Here is a 19,923-nt window from a genome sequence, read left to right as displayed (position 1 = left end):
AACAATGTTTGATGTTTGGAGTATGTTTGTTGCTCTTGAGAGGGGATAAATGAAATTGAGATTTGATGACACGTGTAAAATTAAGAGTAGTATTGAAAACTTTGCTGAATTATGAATGCACTGGGTCAAAAAATATATGGGCTTTAAACTGAGATTCTAATAATCTGACTGTTGAGCAGGCTGAGATGAGTAACAGACTGTAATGAAGTAATAGTTTTGTTTTGTTTTTTTGTCTTGTAGCTGATAGTATTCTGTTGTATTTTTCACTTCTCAGTAATCTTGAAAAAACTGCTATACAAATGGCAATGCATATCACTGTTACAGATATAAATGACATTATATCCATCTGTATTAGTGGGTGTCATGGAAACCAAGCTACAATCTACATAATGCACTGTTTTACATCATGTTTACAGTCATACATCTCAATCCTATATGTGTGCTTCACGTGTTTTGTTGTGGTCCAACTGAATATTGCGTTTTTATTGTAATATCGCACGTTAGCTAATTTCCAATGAGTTGGAAACGCCAGATGAACTTCAGGATTTAAAAAAAAAGAAAAAAAAAGATCTCACTTTTGATCGCTAGAGGGCGGTAATGGACTATAGAAATAGTTCCTCTACCTTGAAACGAAGAGTAAGGCCAATGCAGCGTTCATGATTTTCGGACAAAACCACTCCACAAAGACTTTAAAGCCATATCACGAATGTGTTGACCTTACACACTTTCTAAAGCGTAATATGTCCAGCAGTGGTTGTAGTTTCAGTTACTTATAGTTTGTCTTCATAGATTTTTAACACGTGTTGGGCAGACATGCTACTAACTGGCTTTTTTTAATGCAAAAAAATTGAGGTGAACGTTATTTTCAAGGAGGATACTCAAATTCCCATCTTTATCGTATGCCTCAAACACGTCTGAAGAAGAGAAGGTTGCTCATTAGTTAGCTGGTTAGCGACTGCGTAAAGATGCAATTGGCTTTAAGTAAAACGTTTGGACAGAAACCAGTGAAATTTCAATTAGAACAAGATGGAGACTTTTACATGGTTGGCTCAGAGGTATGTGACTATCTATACATTAACTTTGTGTTAGCCTCAGTTATCTCTTCCTCTGGCTAGTTAATGCTAGCATGCTAACCAACCCCATTGATGGCTTCATAAACAAAGAAATACCCATAAATGAGGAACGGGATATAGCCGGTTAAAGTCAGGCCAGCAGCCGGCTAATCCAATTTAATTTAAGCTATTCAATATCATATAAGTAACAGATAAGCGAACAGCTTTTTCTGTTTTACAGGGATTTCTAATACCAACGTGCTATAGAGAGGGGGTAGTTGTGCCAGACCACCAAGTTACATCAACGTGAAGAAACGTGAAAAAGAGTTATTATTATAAAGTGTATCACCCCGTCTGTCTTTATCCACGTCTGATAGTTGAGCATACCAATTCGGAAGCTAAACCACTTAACGGTATAATGTTGATTGAAAAGAAAAGTAATGTCTACAGTAGTCTGCGGAGCTCTGTTATACGAAGTGTAAGTTTGAAAGACCAGAAAAGCAAAGTACCAGGTCATGGGGCGTAAAACATTTTATAAAAGAGGGTGTATTTAAGAATGTCTCCAACTTGCGCCCATTGGTCCACCCAATAAGTGATCTATAGTTTGACTTTAAAGGGACAGTTCACCCAAAAATCAAAAACGCGTATTTTTCCTCTTACCTGTAGTTCTGTTAATCAGTCTAGATAGTTTTGGTGTGAGTTGCCGAGTGTTGGGGATATTCCTTCTCTCCAGTATAATGGAACTAGATGGCACTCTGCTTGTGATGCTCAAAGTGCCAAAAGAATACATTTGCAAAACTCAACAGCAGTGTCTCTTTCCAGAAATCATGACCTGGTTACTCAAGATAAACCACAGACCTTGTTGTGAGCAGTTTGATGTAGGAACTATTATCTTTCTATTGAACTTGACTTGCCAAGCGGATCATTTCAGTTCAGTTTAGTTCATACAGCTTAATTTAACCTAGAAGGGCAATTCAGTTTTACAATCTACCCAGACCATATACAAACTCACAGGCAGAAACAAACAGCAAGCAGCAATCAACAGTGATAATATGTCAGAGAGATCAATACATGGGCCAAAGATGCACAATGGCACTTGGTGTGGTCATGTGCCTACTGACTCACAGGAGCAACAGGCAAAGATAATAATTTACACAAATCAATGAATAAATCAGTAAATACAAATAAACATTGTAGTGCATTGCACATTACTTAACTACATTTGTTGAATGTAGGGATGCACAATATTGGATTTTTTGCAGATATCTGATATGCCGATATGTAACAACTTACTTGACTGATAACCAATACTGATATCGATGTATCCACCAGACACAGAGTGACCCCACTATATGGTTACAAAATAAGGCATTCAGTGGAAAAGGCTACTGTCAACATTTAGCAGCCTGGTAGCAGAAAGAATACAGGACTTGGAGTAGCGATTTGTTTTCCTAATGGGTGCTTTGTAACGCCAGCCTGAGGGCAATAAGATGAATTCGCTAGACAGGATGTGATTAGATTGGCTAGTAATTCCTTTTGCTTTCTGGGCTACATATTTCTACAAAAGTAAGCTGAGGTCTCTCTGCTGGACTCCGATTATCTACCAAGTATCGCTGCACTGTTCTTGCCCAGTCCACCCAACTGAAACAAAGATTTTTTTTAATTATTATTCAGCTAACATTGACAGCTCAACTTAGAAGGACGACATTATTTTTTTACACCTAATGTTGTCACAGTGACGAGCCTTCCATCCATTTGTAAATATATGCTTCCTTCTGTGCAGTGATACGGTTGGCGGTTGTAGTTTGGCAGAAAGAAAAGAGTTAATAGTTTATAGTTTTTTGGCTCTTTGTGCACCACAAGCTGAGCAATCTAGACTGATAAATAGCACTACAGATAAGAGGAAACAAATGATTTTTGATTTTGTGGTGAACTGTCCCTTTAAGATAAACACTGTCTCATTATACTAGATGGCATGAAAGAGACTCTGGAGCAGAGTTCCAAAGGAACTAAAAACCTCTATGGCTGGAGAAGTTTAGCTTGGTGACCATCAAACTAAATACTCTGCTTGCTGTATGTGAAAGATGACATCAGAAAAAGGCAGAGACACATCGTCCCTACCATGAAGCTTGGTGATGCTTCTTTGCAGCAGGCCCGTGAAGTCTTAAAATACATAGAATTCCCGGACAGGAATACCTGTTACCGTGAGGTCTGCAAACGAATTTTAGCTCAAGAGGAGATTTTAATCCCAGCAAGACAAAAATCCAAATGAATCCTCATGGTGAAACTTGATAGAGCTTGAGTAATTTTAGAGAGAAGAGTGAGGGAGAAACTTAAGTGTCCATGCTTTTGCAGCTGAGTCTGAACTATTTACCTAGAATCACAGCTGTAACTGCTGCCAAAGTTTCCTCTCCTCAGTATTTACTTGAAAGAAGACAAAATACCTTGGAAAATTAGTTATTTAATCTTTTATAATGGTACTTAAATTATACATATTTTGTAACAATTTTTTTCTGTTGATCTGTGTCAAAAACACGATTTATAGAAAAAAAACATGGCAATGTCAGAGGGGAGTTCATACTCTTTACTTTAATTCAGTGCTTATGTAAGCAGTTTGCACTGTCCTGAAAGACAGATAATAAAAACTTGTCTTAGAAACTTTTAGCACCTCAAAACCTGGATGGTTGATTTTTGATTAATTTAATCACAGAATATCTCTGTGTAACCTTTCTTCTTTTTCTCTTCTTTTTTTTTTTTTTTTTTTTTTGTTAGGGATGCATGATATTGAATTTTTTGCTGATATCTGATATGCCAATATATAACAACTCATTTGACCGATAACCAGTACCAATATCGATATATCCACTTTTTTCCCCATCTAATTTTAGTGATGCATGCCTGCTCTTATCATGATCGCCCAGCAGCAGATGGAGACGTGAAATAGAATGCTTTTCAATTTATGTAATATTCATTCATTGTGCAAAAGAAGAAAAAGCATGTTGGCTGATTCTGATCAGTTCATTTTAGAGCTGATATTGGTCGATACCAATGACATACCGATATTATTATGCATCCATACTTTTATTCACCATTTTTAAAAATTTTGGTTAACTAAATGATCTACCTTCTGCTCATCAGGTTGGAAACTATCTGCGCATGTTCAGAGGCTCTCTGTATAAAAGATATCCATCTTTATGGAGGAGACTGGCCTCAGTGGAGGAGAGGAAGAAAATTGTAGCATCATCACATGGTCAGTGGTGTGTCTGTTTTTTTTAATTGGATATTGATAAAGTCCCTTTGGACTACTCCTGGTCTGGAAGGTCTAAAGGTTGTATATAATGTTTAGATTTAATAATGGATGCTGTAAAGAATTCTATTATTTATAATGTACTAGATGAAAAAATATATTTGAATCAAGTGACTAGTCAGATTAGTGATGTGTCATCCTGGACATTATCTCAAGCAAAAGGTGTAAAATAAAAACTTACAGTCTATCTATCCTTCTATATCTCCTCTTTTCTTAAATTGATGAAATAGCCACAGTCTGATTGGACTTCATCATCTAGCACACAGGAGGTGCTGAAGCTAGTGAACTGGTTTTAACATGGTCAGATAGCTACCATGGTTGACCTAACCCAAACAGAACATCCAAAAACGTTTTGTCACAGTAGTGGTGACAGTGATTAACAAGCAATTGATAACTACTGCTTAGCATTTTTAGCCATAATGCATTTAATTTTTACCACTTCAAATTTGAGCATAAATGAATATGTTTGTGTGTTTTCTTGCCTACTGTCTATGTGAAGCCACCAGTGTTACTTTGCTGAAGGCATCAGAATGTGAAGAAATCTTCGAGGGGAATGATGAGAAGTACAAGGCAGTGTCCATCAGCACAGAGCCCCCAGCTTACCTCAGGTAATCTCTATCAAATGATGGCTGTTTTATTTCACATTTTCATTGTACTCTGGCCTGTGAACCATCAAGGGGCAGACAGACGCTGGCCCCAAATACTTTGCACAGCACTGAAATGGATTGTACTATAGTTAGACAAAGGTTAAAGGGGAATGTCACTGCCTCTACACATGAAGGGAGTATTCCAAAGTCTGAGAAAATAATCCTGATCAATTCATAGTGATGTCATCAAGGTTATCTCAGCTTGGACTTGAAGACTACAAAATGAGAAGCCTGCATTACAAACTGGAGGTGGGGGATTTGGAGGACATGGGGCATTTAACAGTGTGGAAGTGTCTATTGGAAAGTCACCAGTAAAAGAATACCTCACCTGCAAAATGACCTTTTGTATGTCAGCTACTCACTGCATGTATCTTGAATTTGAAGAAAACTTTGTTTTTCTTGCATGCCTCTACGGAAGGGTTCCAGCAATATGCTGGTTTCAAGGTATACTGTGATATAAAAGTAAATGGTTATCATAATGTGTACATTGACTTGTCTAAGATATTGAAAAAAATGCAACTGGACAAAGAATCTCCCCTTTATGTGCATACTTCAATTAACAAAATGGTTTCAAGTTTCAAGTAAGTAATAAATCACTCGTTCAATCTACAATAATCCTTCCGTTTTCATTCCATTAAGGGTAACTCTGACTGATGATAAGATCAATTGTTTAATACTGTGATACCGTGATATTTTCTAAGATGGTTATCTTACTGCGAAAATCTCATACTGTTACATACTCATACTCCACGGTAAATGGAAAATCCAAAAGAGGCAAACATTCTTCATGAATTAAAGTAAACGGGGACCAAAAGCAGCAAAACTTAATCATCCATTTACAAACTCTCACACAACTTGTGCAGTATAATCCAAGTCTCATTTATCCAGTTATATGCTCAGTACCTTCCAGTTGCCAAACACATATACTTTCACTAAGACGTTGCAGTTAGGAATGCACGATATTGGATTTTTTGCAGATATCTAATATTTGACAACTCATTTGACCAATAACCTATACCGATGGTGATATATCCACTTTTTCCCCCACCTAATCTTAGTGATCATTAAGTTTTTTTCTGTAGTGGAATTAACATCATGTTATACATGAATACTCTTATCATCATGGCCCACCAGCAGATGGAGACATGAAATAAAGAGAGCCGTCGGCCATATTGTCCTGCAAACATTGACTGTTAAATCTGTAAAAGACTGCCTACGGTTCCTAAGTGCTGACAGGATAAGGAAACGGTCTTCTTGGGGTGCCGTCTTCTTGGGACGCCGACTTTGTGGCCTGTCTCTGACATCCTCTGTTATATGGAACTTGGCCGTCAGTTTGCAGATGGTACTAGGGCTCACTCCAAATAATGCTGCAACTTAGTTTTGCGGAACCAGCTTGAAGTTGCCCTATCACATGGGCCCTATCCGGATCAGTCAAATGTGGCATGCCGATTCTTGGAGCAGACACCAACTGACCACTGTAGCAGGGCCCGTGCTCACAGGTGCTGACAATCAGGTGCCTGATTGGCACCTGATTGTCAGCACCTGGGGGTACCAGAAGGTCAAAACAAGAGTGAATAGCAACAGCAAAAAAAAGCTGCTTGGCATTGGCAGTGAAGATTTGGCAAATTTGTCTTGGGTGCAACCCACATACTCAGCTGTGGTGCTCATCCCACAAATGTATGTTCCTTACAAATGTGGCACCATTTAAAAGGGAAATAAACAGGCCTTCGATTAGTATAAGATTTATTGGCAAGAAGCATTGTTACAATAAAGAAATAATCTACCAAACACAAATTACCTTAGTTTTTTGTGCTTAGTTTAGAAATCTTTTCAATGTATGTAATAATCATTCATTGTGCAAAATGATAAAAAGCACTTTGGCCAATTCTGTTTGTTTTTAAGTCGATACGTTGCCGATGACGTGCTGATATTATTGTGCATCTCTAGTTACAATATAGAACACTTAGGCCTACAAGTAGTGTGCCCTGAGTGTAGCTGGGCTTGTGTGTATAAGTTCCACTTGAACAGGATTTAAATGCATGTGTGTGCCAAAGCATGCTGTTTGACCATGCATTAGACTGTATGTACTGATCGTGTTGTGTGTCCATTCCATTTTTTTATTGATTTGATCCCTAAGGTACTTATATGAGTCAGTCCTCTCCACCTCATCTCCCTGGATGGTAACAGGGACAGGGGGCCTCCTGTTCCTGTGGTAATCCACCACCAGCTCTTTGGTACTGCTGATGTTGAGCTTCAGGTGATTGTTGTATCTCCTCTTAATAAAGCTCCTTATCAGTCATCTGTACTCCTCCTCATTGACATAGCTCATGTATCCAAAATGGAGGTGGCAGCAACCTGAGTTGAAACGGAAGTCTGAGGTGTTGAAAGCACAGTGCTCCCCTGTTTCTCCAGGTGTGAGAAGACCGTGTATGTCAGGAAGATGGTGGCATCCTCCACTCTGATGTTTGGCTGGTATGCTGGGTAAGATTGTGCACCTTCTAAACAGTATGTTTTTTTCCTGTCTATAAGGGAGCAGAAAGCAAAGAGGAGCAGTCAGTGGGTCCCCACGCTGCCCAACAGCTCTCACCATCTTGATGCTGTGCCTTGCTCCACCACCATAAACCGCAACCGAATGGGCCGTGACAAGAAGAGGACCTTCCCCCTGTGGTGAGAAAGCTCTGTCTCTCTTTGTGATTTTCTCTGTTTCACATTGTACTTTGGGCTATCCTTTACTTTAAACTATCGTTCAAGCAGTCCTGATGTTGATGTGTTAATGGTCAAGTCTCGTTAATATGACATCAGGAATTGCTTGGATGAACAATAATGATCCAACATTGAGTTTTTTTGTGTCTCGTGCCTCGCTCTGTGTCTCAGCTTTGACGACCACGACCCTGCAGTGATCCATGAGAACGCAGCTCAGGTCGAGGCACTGGTTCCCATTCGTCTAGACATGGAGATAGATGGACAGAAACTGCGAGATGCCTTCACATGGAACATGAATGGTAAATATAGATGCCTCCTAGCTTACCAACATCCACAATATTTTTTTTCTGTTATGTCAAGTTATTTAATTTAAACAATCTGACCTCACATATCTGCCCCTCTTCAGAGAAACTGATGACCCCAGAGATGTTTGCAGAGATTTTATGTGATGACCTGGACCTGAATCCTCTGGCCTTTGTTCCCGCTATTGCCTCAGCCATTCGTCAGCAGATTGAATCCTACCCCACTGACAGCATACTGGAAGAGCAGGCAGACCAGAGAGTCATCATCAAGGTGGGTACTGAACCAAAAGAACAACAATCCTCAGGGAATATCAGGTAGCTTTAGAAGAATCTACCAGAACAGGCTTTTTGTGTAACTCTCTTTTTATTGTCTTTTAAGGAAAGAGTGAACAAAATTAACACAATTTGAAAATGAAGACTTTTTAAACATGAAGAAAACAACATGCATATGCATATATAGCCGCAAGCGTCAATCTGAGGGTTAAAGCCCTTTCAAGAGGGAGCTTGCGTTGGCCGCACCAAGCGGGTTTTCAGCAAAGTCACTTCAGCTTGTTTATATCTGTCTGAAAAGGAGTAAGACTGATGATAAACTTGTCCCACCATTACAGTGTATGAAGAATTTCAAAAACAGGCCCCCTCAAAGTCGCCATGTTAGTACTTGATGTGTCCACTGATTTTAATTAGGATTTCTTAAAGGAAATTCAAGTTATGGCCTTTTCCTGCTAAGCCCCGCCTTTGGCGAGGTTTTTTCATGAACTGCAGCCATGTTTTTTTACTGATCTTGTTCATTTGTTATAGAAAGTTGTATATTCATCCACAGAAGCTGTAAACCACATTTCATGTTGGTAAACTCAAAATTCATCAAGTTTTATTCATTTGACAGTTTTTAAAACAATTGAAAATGGCACACAATCCAATGAGCAAATCCTGACATTACAAGAGGCATTTTTATAGAGCAATGTGAGCAGGATTTGTGTGTCAAATTTCAAATTATTTGGGCTTATGGTGTGAGGGTTATGGCCTTTCTAATATTGGCCTTAATTACAGTGCTACCATCTTGGCGATTGGTGTAATTTTTGGCATGTGTATTCAGAACACAACTCCAGATGTCTCCAGTGAGTTTCATTCGGAATGGTCAAAGTCATCTTAAGTCACAAGTTAAAATTTAATAGACCATACCCACTTTCACCTATCAATATGGCACTTGAAATTTTGGTTAATACTTGGACCCAGAGCATGCAACCCAAAATTGTTGAAATTCTGACCACTGGTATTTGAGGAACACATTTTTTATGTTTGGCACCCACTGTGGGTCTGGATCAAAATGCTCTGGTACACTTTTTCTCTAACATGTACTGAGCATGTCTACCAAGATTTGTGAGGACTGCACAAACTGTGTAAGAGTTAAGGCCAATTTTTTCTAAGCCTTGGCCTTTGCAAAAAAAAAAAATTTTTGCTTATTGCAGCCATGTTTTTTTGACCATTTTTTCTCGTTTATAATAGAAAGTTGTATTTTCATCCCAAGATGGTGTGTGCCAATTCTGGTTTTGATACACGTAAATTCATCAAGTTTTATTCATTTAAATGTTTTTCAAAAAATTTGAAATGGCAGAAAATGTAGTTAGGAGGAGCTTAATGGTCCAAGAGACTTTTTCATAGGGCACATTGAGCTGCATGTGTGTGCCAAATTTCAAATCAATCGGCCTTACGGTGTGAGGGACGCGACCTTTTGAAACTAGCATTTCAAATTGTTAATTACAGTGCCCTCATGTGGCCAAGTTTCACGTTTTCAGCTCATGGGAATTTTTGGTTTCATGGCGGATGACAAATAATCATGAACCTGGGCAAAAACAATAGGGTTCTAGCCCTTTGGGCATGAACTCTAACAACTGAAGACTTAGAATTACACTGGAATGTGTTCCTGGTGCACATTTACACAAAGTCTGGTCTGAATGTTTAGATATAAAGAATCCATTTTGTCCAGTTTTCAATAAATGCATCCATCTGAAGTCTCAAGGTAAAAGTAATTTCTCACCATAATAAACACCGGGTCAATCTTTCTTCATTAGGAATTTCATGCAGCCACCAACAAATATTTATCCCTCTTCCTTCATTCATGCTCCTCCACTTTAATCAGGTACATCTAAACTGAAATAAAGAACATTATGTAAAAAAATCAAAAATAAAATTCTCCAAACTCCAACATGCATGGAAGTGATTTACATCTTTGTCCTTACAAGACCTCAAGCAGCTGGTTTGAGCTGAATAAGACTTCCTTTGGGCATGAGTACAGAAATAACAAATAACATTCTTCCAGCTGAATTCTCTCCAAGATGTAGAGCTTGTTGTTTTCCACTGTTGTCTAAATATCTCCACCCACATCTCCTGTGTAATTATCAGATCAACTTCTGTTTCCCATTTTGTGGAAACGTTGAATTTTTTGGAAATAAAGGAGCACTGTATGACATTCAGAGAGTATCTTTGATTCAGGTTGTTCTCAGTTCTCAACATAGAGGTGGCTGATCCTGCAGCTAGCAGCTAATGGTGCTAACAGTGCATACAGTGCCAACAACTGCAACAGTGCTGACAGAGTTAAGTGTTAACATGGGAAGGGAACCAGTGGGTGCTACGCTGCCACAATGACACTGTCCTGATATCAGCAGTAACCACCGTATGAGCAGTGGTGATGAGCTAGCCATTGACTCACATGCACAAATATGCATGCGTGGCCAGACCAGCAACCTCAATGAAGAACGAGGAACCTCAGATTACAGCACACACAGAGGGAGTGTGACTTTATTCTCTGCTCAAGACGTCACACATTTTTTATGTCTCTGTGCTGATGGCAGCCATGGCCAGAGGCATTATGTTCTCAGGTTGTCCGTATGTGCCATCCTCATGAACGCAATACCTCAAGAATGCCGCAAGGGAATTTCTTCAAATTTGGCGCAAATGTCCATTTGGACTCAACGATGAACTGATTAGTTTTTGGTAGTCATAGGTCAAAGGTCATGGTCACTGCGAACTTGTCTGTCCCATTCTGGTGAATATGATATCTCAACACCTTGAGGGAATTTCTTAAAATTTGGCACAAAAGTCCACTTGGACTCGAGTATGAACTGATTAGAATTTTGTGGTCAAAGATCAAGGTCAGTGTGATCTCACAAAATATGTTTTTGGCCATAACTTAAGAATTCATATGCCAATTATGACAAAACTTTACACCAGTGTCTAATAGAATAAATTAATGAAGTGATGATAATTTATTTCCAAAAGGTCAAAGGTCAGCTTCACTGTGACATAATAATGTCTGCATTAAACACTTTTCTGGCCATTATTCAATGTCATATCTCAGGAACAGAAGGGGAGACATTTGCTGATTGTATAGATCTTCTGTGCTGTCGGGGGTAAAATGTGTGTGAAGCATCCACGTTCTCACAGACATGGATGTAAACTGTTAGAGAAACTTGACTGGTGCGTGAAGGCATTCAACCACGGGGTGGTAATTATAGTTCAGTTTTTTTCTCTCAACTGTAAGTATTGACAATGGTCTTGAGTTTGTGATTAAGGTCCTGAAAACGTCTTGTTACCTCTGCCAAGGAGGATGTGTTTTTTGTGTTTGCTAGCAGGGTTACAGACTAAAACAAACTAGTGGCCCAATTTTCATGAAACCTGGTGGATGGGCATAGCATGAGCCAAGGAAGGAGCTATGAAGTTGTTGGATTGGATCTTATCATCTTACACAAATTAATTTTTACTTTAGTTAACATTGCAAGAGAGGTCATTTGGCCTTGGCGGAATAAATGCCATTCATTTTAAAATCCAGTAGATGGTAGTAAAGTTTAATGGTGAGTTCAGTAGAAAGAAGGCAGAGGAGCTGCTGAGACAGAGAATGATGATGATAAAGATAATCAGGCAGATTAAGTGTTTAGAAAAGATCAAATTTGTAGACTGCAAGAAATTGTCACGGTTTAAAACAGTTTCTCTCCACCGTCCCCACAGCTGGCAGTGGACCTCTGTTAAGAATTTGACTTGACTGCAGCCCCTGTTTTAAGATAACTTTAAAGCCTTCATAATCTGTGTCACAGCTGCTGCTGCTCCAACTGCTGACTATGTTGAGAAGTGTGTCATATCAGTGGGACAGACTGCAACAACTAAATTCTTGTTGTGTTTAGAAGACCTGCTTGCACCTGTCCTTTGTAGCTCACACAGTATCTTTGCCTCATGTCTCTCCCTTCATGCCCCCTGGGGAGGCACCTCACAGTTTGAAAACCTCCACTCTAGGAAGATCCCTCCAATGTCTTGCACACATAGACTAGGCCTAGACTACTTTCTGTTTTTCTTTCAGTGATGGAAGAATGTCATGTTCTCTTCAGGAACTAGACTGAGACAGTTACGAGGCTGCTGTAATGTTAATTTTTCTGTATTCCTCAGCTGAACATCCACGTGGGAAACATTTCTCTGGTGGACCAGTTTGAGTGGGACATGTCAGAGAGAGAGAACTCGCCAGAGTCTTTTGCACTGAAGCTGTGCTCTGAGCTGGGTCTGGGCGGAGAGTTTGTCACCACTATCGCCTACAGTATTCGTGGTCAGCTCAGCTGGCACCAGAGGACCTATGCCTTCAGGTAGCTTACTCACTTCAACAGAGCTGTTCGAATCAAAAGGGTCTAAACACATTTTGATTAAGGCAGACCTTGGGCATAGACTAAATTAAAGAGGGTTGCCTTTAAATAAGTACTGCAAACTTTTATTGACTTTGACTGTCAGACCCCACTTTATCTAACAAAGTGTTTCAGCCTCATCCCTAACTTTCTATATGGTATTTTACCCTTTCTGAGCTGATGATCTTTTGTGTTTTATGCTGGACTGATTCATTATTGCCCCACTTGTAATTTGCTCACAGTGAGAACCCACTCCCAACAGTAGAGATTGCCATCCGCAACACAGGTGATGCAGACCAGTGGTGTCCCCTGCTGGAGACCCTCACAGATGCTGAAATGGAGAAGAAGATCCGAGACCAAGATAGGAACACAAGGTGAGATAGTCAGATGCAGATAGCAGGTCAGATACAGTCAATAACTTTGTATCTACTCTACTGTACCTGATGCTACCTGAGGTTTGTTGGGCTGACTAAAGATCTGTTCTTTCAGTGACATTTGAAAGAAGAAAATTGACGGCAGTATATTGACAGCGGCTTCATGAGGGATTATCTTTAGTAAACAGAAGGGCTAATACATAGACTGTATATAAAGATGGATCACATGGCAGCTCCCCAAAAATGAGGCCAAACCATCTGGATCGTCTCCTGGTGGCTGGCTGGAGTACAGGTCATAAACCCTGCCCTCTTTAGTTAAACTAAAAACTCGAAGTACACATCAGATACATTTTTTCCAATTATAGTTTAAGGTAGTTCTTATCACGCTGCCATAAATTCAAGTGTTCATTTGGTTTTGATGAGTTATTTAATGCGATAAAACAGGACAACATGATTGACAACTGTGTGAGTCAATCAGTAGGCTCGCATTCAGTGGGGCTGCTTGCGTAAGCATCAGAGACGTGCTTCAGAAAGCTGGTTTAACAAACTCTGAGTTGATGCTTATTTGTTGTTGTTTTTTTACTATATAATTTATTAATATTACAAGTAGCTTACTTGTACTCAGTCTACTTGATACATTTTGCTGCACTAAAAATGACTAAAGTGAGATGAACAGACTGAAAACTTTATCTTATAAGATAAAATTGATGACAAAGTTTTCCTCAAGGGACATAATTTACAGTTGAAAAAAAGGTAAATCGCAATATATTTCGTTGCAGTACTCAATATATCACCTTTTAAAATCACAATAATATGGTATCATGACATAAGTATCGTGATAATATCGTAGTGTGGGGCCTCTGTTGATTCCTACCCCGACTAGGCTGTTACTAGAATAACTTGATTGACTTATGGTTTCACATGGGACACAAACAGCATGTCCCAGGTAAAAACTCCCAAGTTTGTGTGACACACCCATTGTAGGGATGCACGATGATATAGGCATGTCATCTGTATCAGCCAATATCAGCTTTAAAATGAACTATTAGAACCGCCCAACATATTTTTTTTTATTTTGCACAATGAATTAATATTACAGACATTGAAAAGTATTGTATTTAATGTTTCGATCTGCCGGTGGGCTATCACGACAAGAGTATGCATGCATAATATGATGTTAATTCCACTACAGAAGAGACTTGATGATCACTAAAACTAGGCAGGGGAAAAAGCTGATGTCGATATCGGTATCAGTTATCTGACAAATGAGTTGTTATATATCGGCATTTAGAACAAAAAAAAGGGGGGCAAAAAAAAATCCAATATCGTTAGTCCCTAGGAAATTGACTATCAAACTGCTTTGACTGCAGGCAGCCAACGAAAATTTCTGAGCTGCCAAAAATCAGACTAATCTCCCCACATTAACATTTCTATAAACCCACTGTATTAAAATGGAGGCTCTGTTTTTTATTTATCCATTGCCATGGTGAATAGTAGTATCAGAGCTCCATTAATGATGGCTTTTTTCATTCACCACACAAGCACTCACTCAGAGAAAACAGACTCAAAGTTTTCACTAAATTTGTTTATAGACACAAAGACATCTTTGTATGTTTATTTAGTCCACATTATTCCACTATATGATAAAATATTAGTCTTGTCTAATTAGAGAATCATAATTCAGATGCTCAGATCATTATTTTAGTTTGTGTACAATTCTTGAAGTAACATGAGTAAACTGTGTTTATGCAGGCGTATGAGACGATTGGCCAACACCGCTCCTTCCTGGTAGAAAGCTGCATTGGATGATGTGTCCTCTGGAGACTCCTGTTACTCTGAAATGATCAAGTAAATACACGCAGAGTTACATAAACACACACACCCACACACACACACCCACACACACAGGTCATCCTTAAAGCATCAATGAAGCATCTGGATGTTCCTGTAAACATGACTGCACTCACTGACATGTGGTCAGTCTCCATGGGCACCTCACTGATTGAACACAACACATACATCCAGGCATTCCGTAATTATGTTTCATCTTGCCTTCAGCACATTAGTCATAGCAGCAGTTCAAATGTAACCCAACATCACTGTTTGGCAGTGTTTTTTAATTGAAGGAGGTTGATCTGATGTCTGTTACCTAAATTACTGTTACACACACACCATACCATGCAACATTCACTCTACACATGTCAACTCAAAACTCTTGGCATTGCAGAGCAATGACTGATTTTAATGATTCTGTATGAATACAGTATGGACAGCAGTTATATGACATCACTAGGGCAACTCTCCAGCAGTCATTTTCATATCCTCAGACCTTTATCACTCCTGTACTACAGGTCTGCGGGTTTCTCTGTCTGCCAGGGTCAAAACTCCAGTTGAAAAGACTGAAATATCTGTGACTGAGCAGTTGAAATTAGATCCTGTCTTTATCGACGTTACTATTGCACTATAGGTGTTTTTGCAGCAGACATTATGAACACCTTGGAAAGAAAAGTCTTATTGATTCCCAATACCAATATCAATGGCTCTGGATGGAATGAAGTCATTTGTAATATTATTAATACCTATGCTTTTCCTGCTATGACAAGTTAAAGGCCCCATTTACACTTGTAATTTTAAATGTCTGATATTGAAGACACTTTAAAGGGATAGTTCAGTTTTTTGAAGTGGGGTTGTATAAGGCACTTATCAATAGTCAGTATATTACCTACAGCAGATGTCAGTCGGCATGCCCCCAGTTTGGAGATGCAGGCGGGAGTCCAACATGGAAACTAAGCAAAGTATTGCTGTGGAGGGGTCAGCAACAAATTGTATTTTAGCTACCTAAAAAAGAATTCCATATCAATATAAATGTATGCTATATTGATAATATTTTCACTGTTTCACGCTAATGTCAGACAGTGATTTTAAATAAAATTCAATAAATAAAGACATGATATCGCTCTCTTCAAAGCCAGACTCCATTGAGAGAACAGAGATTTAACATTGCTGAACACAGAAGCTGCTGGTCTACCACTGCCTCAAACAGTTAAGTTGTTTGTGTATTTGTGTGACTTTGGTGTTTAAAGGGCTTAGATGGTTTCACCAAAGTCACAGTAAGTCAAACTAAGTAACTGATCAAAACAGCGGTAACCAGCATCTTCTGTTGTCAGTTGGCTAAAATTACTTTTTTGTCTATAGAGTTTGGTGGCTTTGAGGAGAGCAAAGATTGGGAACTAAAGCTGTTAATGGCTTCCTGGTAAAAATACTGTTAATATAGAGTACACATAAACTGATATTGATTTGTTTTTTTGTTTTTTTAGGTGGGAACTTTTTGGGGGTGGTGGTTGAAATACATTTTGTTCCTGACCCCTCTACAGCAGTACATTGCTAAGCTTCCCTGACTATGATTATGAACAAGTATCCCAAACAACCCCACCTCAGAAAATTCAAACTATCCCTTTAATTTACTGAACACTGAGCCACAAATTTTCCCTTGTTGGCCAGATCACAAATCTGACTACAATCTATGTTTGTTTTCCCAGCAGGGTCAGCAATCCGCCAGTCCAGAAGTAGGTAGTAATGTTTGGTAACTGTCAAAAACACCAGAAGAAGCAGAACTTCTGCACTTTAGCAGTTTAGTTATAACAGTTTAGCTATAGTTAGCTAGCAGTTGTCCATAAGCCAACACAAACATATAAATGAATGTATTAACTACAAGCAAGAGAATAGTTTTTGTCGTCCTCACCCACACAGATCAGTGCTGTCTCTCCCACACAGATCATTTAGTGGTTGAACTGATCAGGTATCAGATAAACTCTACAGCACCTCGATGCACCCTGCATTTTATTGTATGTGTATATAAAGCTGGAGATGTTTTTCTTTGTTGCTTTAATGAGAGAGAGAATATTGGCTAATGCTACCTTCAGCTGCCGTTATCTCAAGAATAGAGGAGGCAGAGCGTGGATATGTGAAGAAAATCAGACAGTGAGTGGATATATACACACACACACTACTTACTGACATAGTTACATTATAGGAGGAGTAAAGATGAGAGAGATGGACGTATTTGGACATTTTCAACATCTGGCTAGAATGTGTGTCGAAGGTCTTCTGGAGGTGGTTTGAATAATCAGATCTCCACCTACCTCAAATGCTTCTTCGATGCATTTAACACTTTTTTATTTTAGACTGTAACACTTTCTGATCCACTCAAGACATATGAAGTGAACAAGTGTAAATGGGCTCAAAGTGTCTGTTGGGAAAAACACCTATTATTCTTGATGTTCCACATGAGGAGAGGTTGGGATTCCTGAGGCAGGATGTCCTGTACAGCTCAAACAATTAGTCGATTGGTCAACTATTTTAGCAACAGAAAAGTCAACCTAAAATATTTTGATAATCGATAAATCATTTGAGTCATTTTTCAAGCAAAAATAGTGAAAAAGTGTCATAGTTTTTCTGCTTCTAAAATGAGAGGGTTTACTGCTCTTCTTTGTCAGATATCAATGTGAATTTGGTATCTTTGGGTTTTAGTCAAACAAAATAAGAAGTGAAGATATCACCATGGGCTCTGAGAAGATGGGCCTTTTTTTTTACTACTTTTGTTATTATTTTATAGACTATTTAAGTCAAACTGGCCCTGCACATCAAACCTTTGTAGGGTGGGTAAATGATAACCCAGAATTAGTACAAAATACCCTTATGTGAAGGGTTTGAACAGTTCTAATGACTGATAGTGAGAGTACCCAAACAGATGAAGGAAAAAAAGTCTAAGCTGTCTTTGGGGTGGTGTGAATTGATAAGCAAACAAAATGTCTTGTGCTGTCAGAATCATTTAAAAGATGCAATAATCTTTGTCAGTAAAACCTATATAGAGAGGCTTTAATGAGTCACATCAAAGTGTTTTAGCAACTTTGGTATACTGAGGCTGATGTTACTATTTTTACATGACTGAAATAACCAGTGCGCATGTGTAAAATCAAACCACAACAAACCCTGCTAATGTTTCTGCTGTGTGCTTCAGAGTCCTGCACAGTTCCATTTATGAAAACCTGCACCCGCACCTGTACCCACGGATACCCGACCTGGTGCAGGACTCTGGTGTGCTGCTCAGACAGTTGCAGCTGCTCAGAGCTGTCGTGTGTTTGCAGCCAATCGGAGAGTTGGTTTGATTTTGGCATGTAGACTCTGTGTTGTGATCTTACTTACCGGTTCGGAACGGTTATGTGCACCAGTGTTCATCTGCATGCTAAAACATAGATAGCTCATACTGTACCCTGTGCATGAGGGACTGATTGTTCCCATTGTTACTTCTGTTTGCACCGTGCCTCACATTGCATCAGTGTCAGCAGACTGGAGCCTCCATTTTACTGGGAATGTTTTGGAGTTGTAGAGGGGGGAAAAAAAACACAAGCTGACAAGAACCAATGGTGTCTTTTTAAAGTGATGATTTTCAACCTGAACATACTCCAGAAAATGATGTTAATGTATGTACTGTCGCTTCTTGTTCTCTTCTTTTGTAAAATTGCTTTACCTTTATAGTGGACTTGCTTTTTATATGAAAATCAACAATAAAGAAAACTTCTTGGAAATATGTTGTTTTGTAAACCTGTGTGTGTGTTTTACATTTTGATATTGGGTTCATTTCTGTCAACCATAACATGAATAACTGTAGAAGAGATGCAGATGCAGGACTATCCCTAGAAATCAGGTAAAGTCCTTCAGAGGGTTATTATGACAAGGTGGTTATGAAGCTGTGATGACTAATGCAGCCTTCAGTGGGACATTGTGGCGAGACATAATTAAATTATTCTTGTACAGCACTAAGAAGTCACTGTAGTCAGCACTGAAGAATAAGACTAGCTTCTCTATATGTAGCTCCTCAGACTCTTTTCACTAAGAATATTCAGACTCATTGGTCAAAGTGTTGGACCATTCTTACCCTTTTCCACCAACACTGGAACTGATTCCACTCTGGTTCTGGCACCTAATTTTAAACCATTCAGAGCATTTTGACCAAAAATAAATTGCAATCCTGCAAAGCTTGTTCTCAGCTGGAACCAAAAAGTATCAGATTTTTCTTAACCTGGGCCCTATGTCAGAAAGCAGGCTCAACAAACTCTGAGCCTAATCCCGAGTTGACTGAGCCTGAGCTGGGAAACTGAGTTTTCGGCTCCAAAACAGCTGATCAGAATTAGATCAGTTCTGACTATGTTCAGCCTGAGGGAAGCGCGTTCACGGCGAGCACCCCAAGCCATCATCAATGGAGTGCAGATAACATGATATTCATTGGCAGAAAGCAGAGTTAGAAGCAGAGCCACTTATTACATCCCAACTGAATCAGAGATTTTAATGACCGCAAATGTTGACATGAAAAATAGGTAATAGGTAATGTGAAGTGATGTAATGTAAAGTGATGAATTAATGTGTCTAATAAACAGAAAATTTAGAAACATTTTTAAATCTAAACAATGTTCATATGTTTTAATATAATTTGCTTTATTCTCTTATTCGGCTGTAATCTCATGGGGCCCTTGACGCACTTGGCAGCAACTCAGAATCAAACACAAAATAGTGTACAGACTGGTAAAAGTTTTGCTCATACTTCATTCTGTCAGTATTAGGCTTATGTTAATTGAATTGCTGTGAAATAACTTTTGACTCACGTAATCTTTATTCTCAGATGGAGCTATGATGGGGATGCTGAGTCCCATAAATGCAGCCTATAGCAATGCGGAATCTTTGAATATAGAGTATTCATGAATCACTGCATAATGTGTCCACATAGATTAATTTCTGATTAACACTGACAAACCTGTGGTTCTGTGGAATTCATCTTTGTTTGTTTTTTAAAGATTATTTTTTTGGCTTTCGTTTTCTT

General features: G+C 38.9%; 1 protein-coding gene across 2 annotated transcripts in view; it reads left to right on the top strand.

Annotated features, from left to right (window-relative positions):
- Positions 1–460: 460 nt before the first annotated feature.
- LOC117269506 (SWI/SNF-related matrix-associated actin-dependent regulator of chromatin subfamily B member 1-like) overlaps positions 461–19,923 on the top strand; it is a 41,716-nt gene continuing 22,253 nt past the window's right edge. Inside the window, exons 1-9 of one of the 2 annotated variants that reach the window (XR_013488162.1) lie at positions 461–1,055; positions 4,191–4,302; positions 4,859–4,967; positions 7,536–7,673; positions 7,881–8,008; positions 8,116–8,282; positions 12,446–12,636; positions 12,915–13,046; positions 14,799–14,894. Coding sequence is in view for 1 of the 2 variants with exons in the window: in XM_033646533.2 (XP_033502424.1) it covers positions 966–1,055; positions 4,191–4,302; positions 4,859–4,967; positions 7,536–7,673; positions 7,881–8,008; positions 8,116–8,282; positions 12,446–12,636; positions 12,915–13,046; positions 14,799–14,838 (1,107 nt within the window). In the remaining variant the exon portion in view is untranslated. Of the gene's footprint in view, positions 1,056–4,190; positions 4,303–4,858; positions 4,968–7,535; positions 7,674–7,880; positions 8,009–8,115; positions 8,283–12,445; positions 12,637–12,914; positions 13,047–14,798; positions 18,635–19,923 lie in introns of those variants that run through there. The other variant, XM_033646533.2, reaches the window with a different exon arrangement.

Source organism: Epinephelus lanceolatus, chromosome 19, assembly GCF_041903045.1.
Source record: "Epinephelus lanceolatus isolate andai-2023 chromosome 19, ASM4190304v1, whole genome shotgun sequence".
In the NCBI taxonomy this organism is placed as follows: domain Eukaryota; kingdom Metazoa; phylum Chordata; class Actinopteri; order Perciformes; family Serranidae; genus Epinephelus; species Epinephelus lanceolatus.
This window is presented reverse-complemented; position numbering and strand designations above follow the sequence as displayed.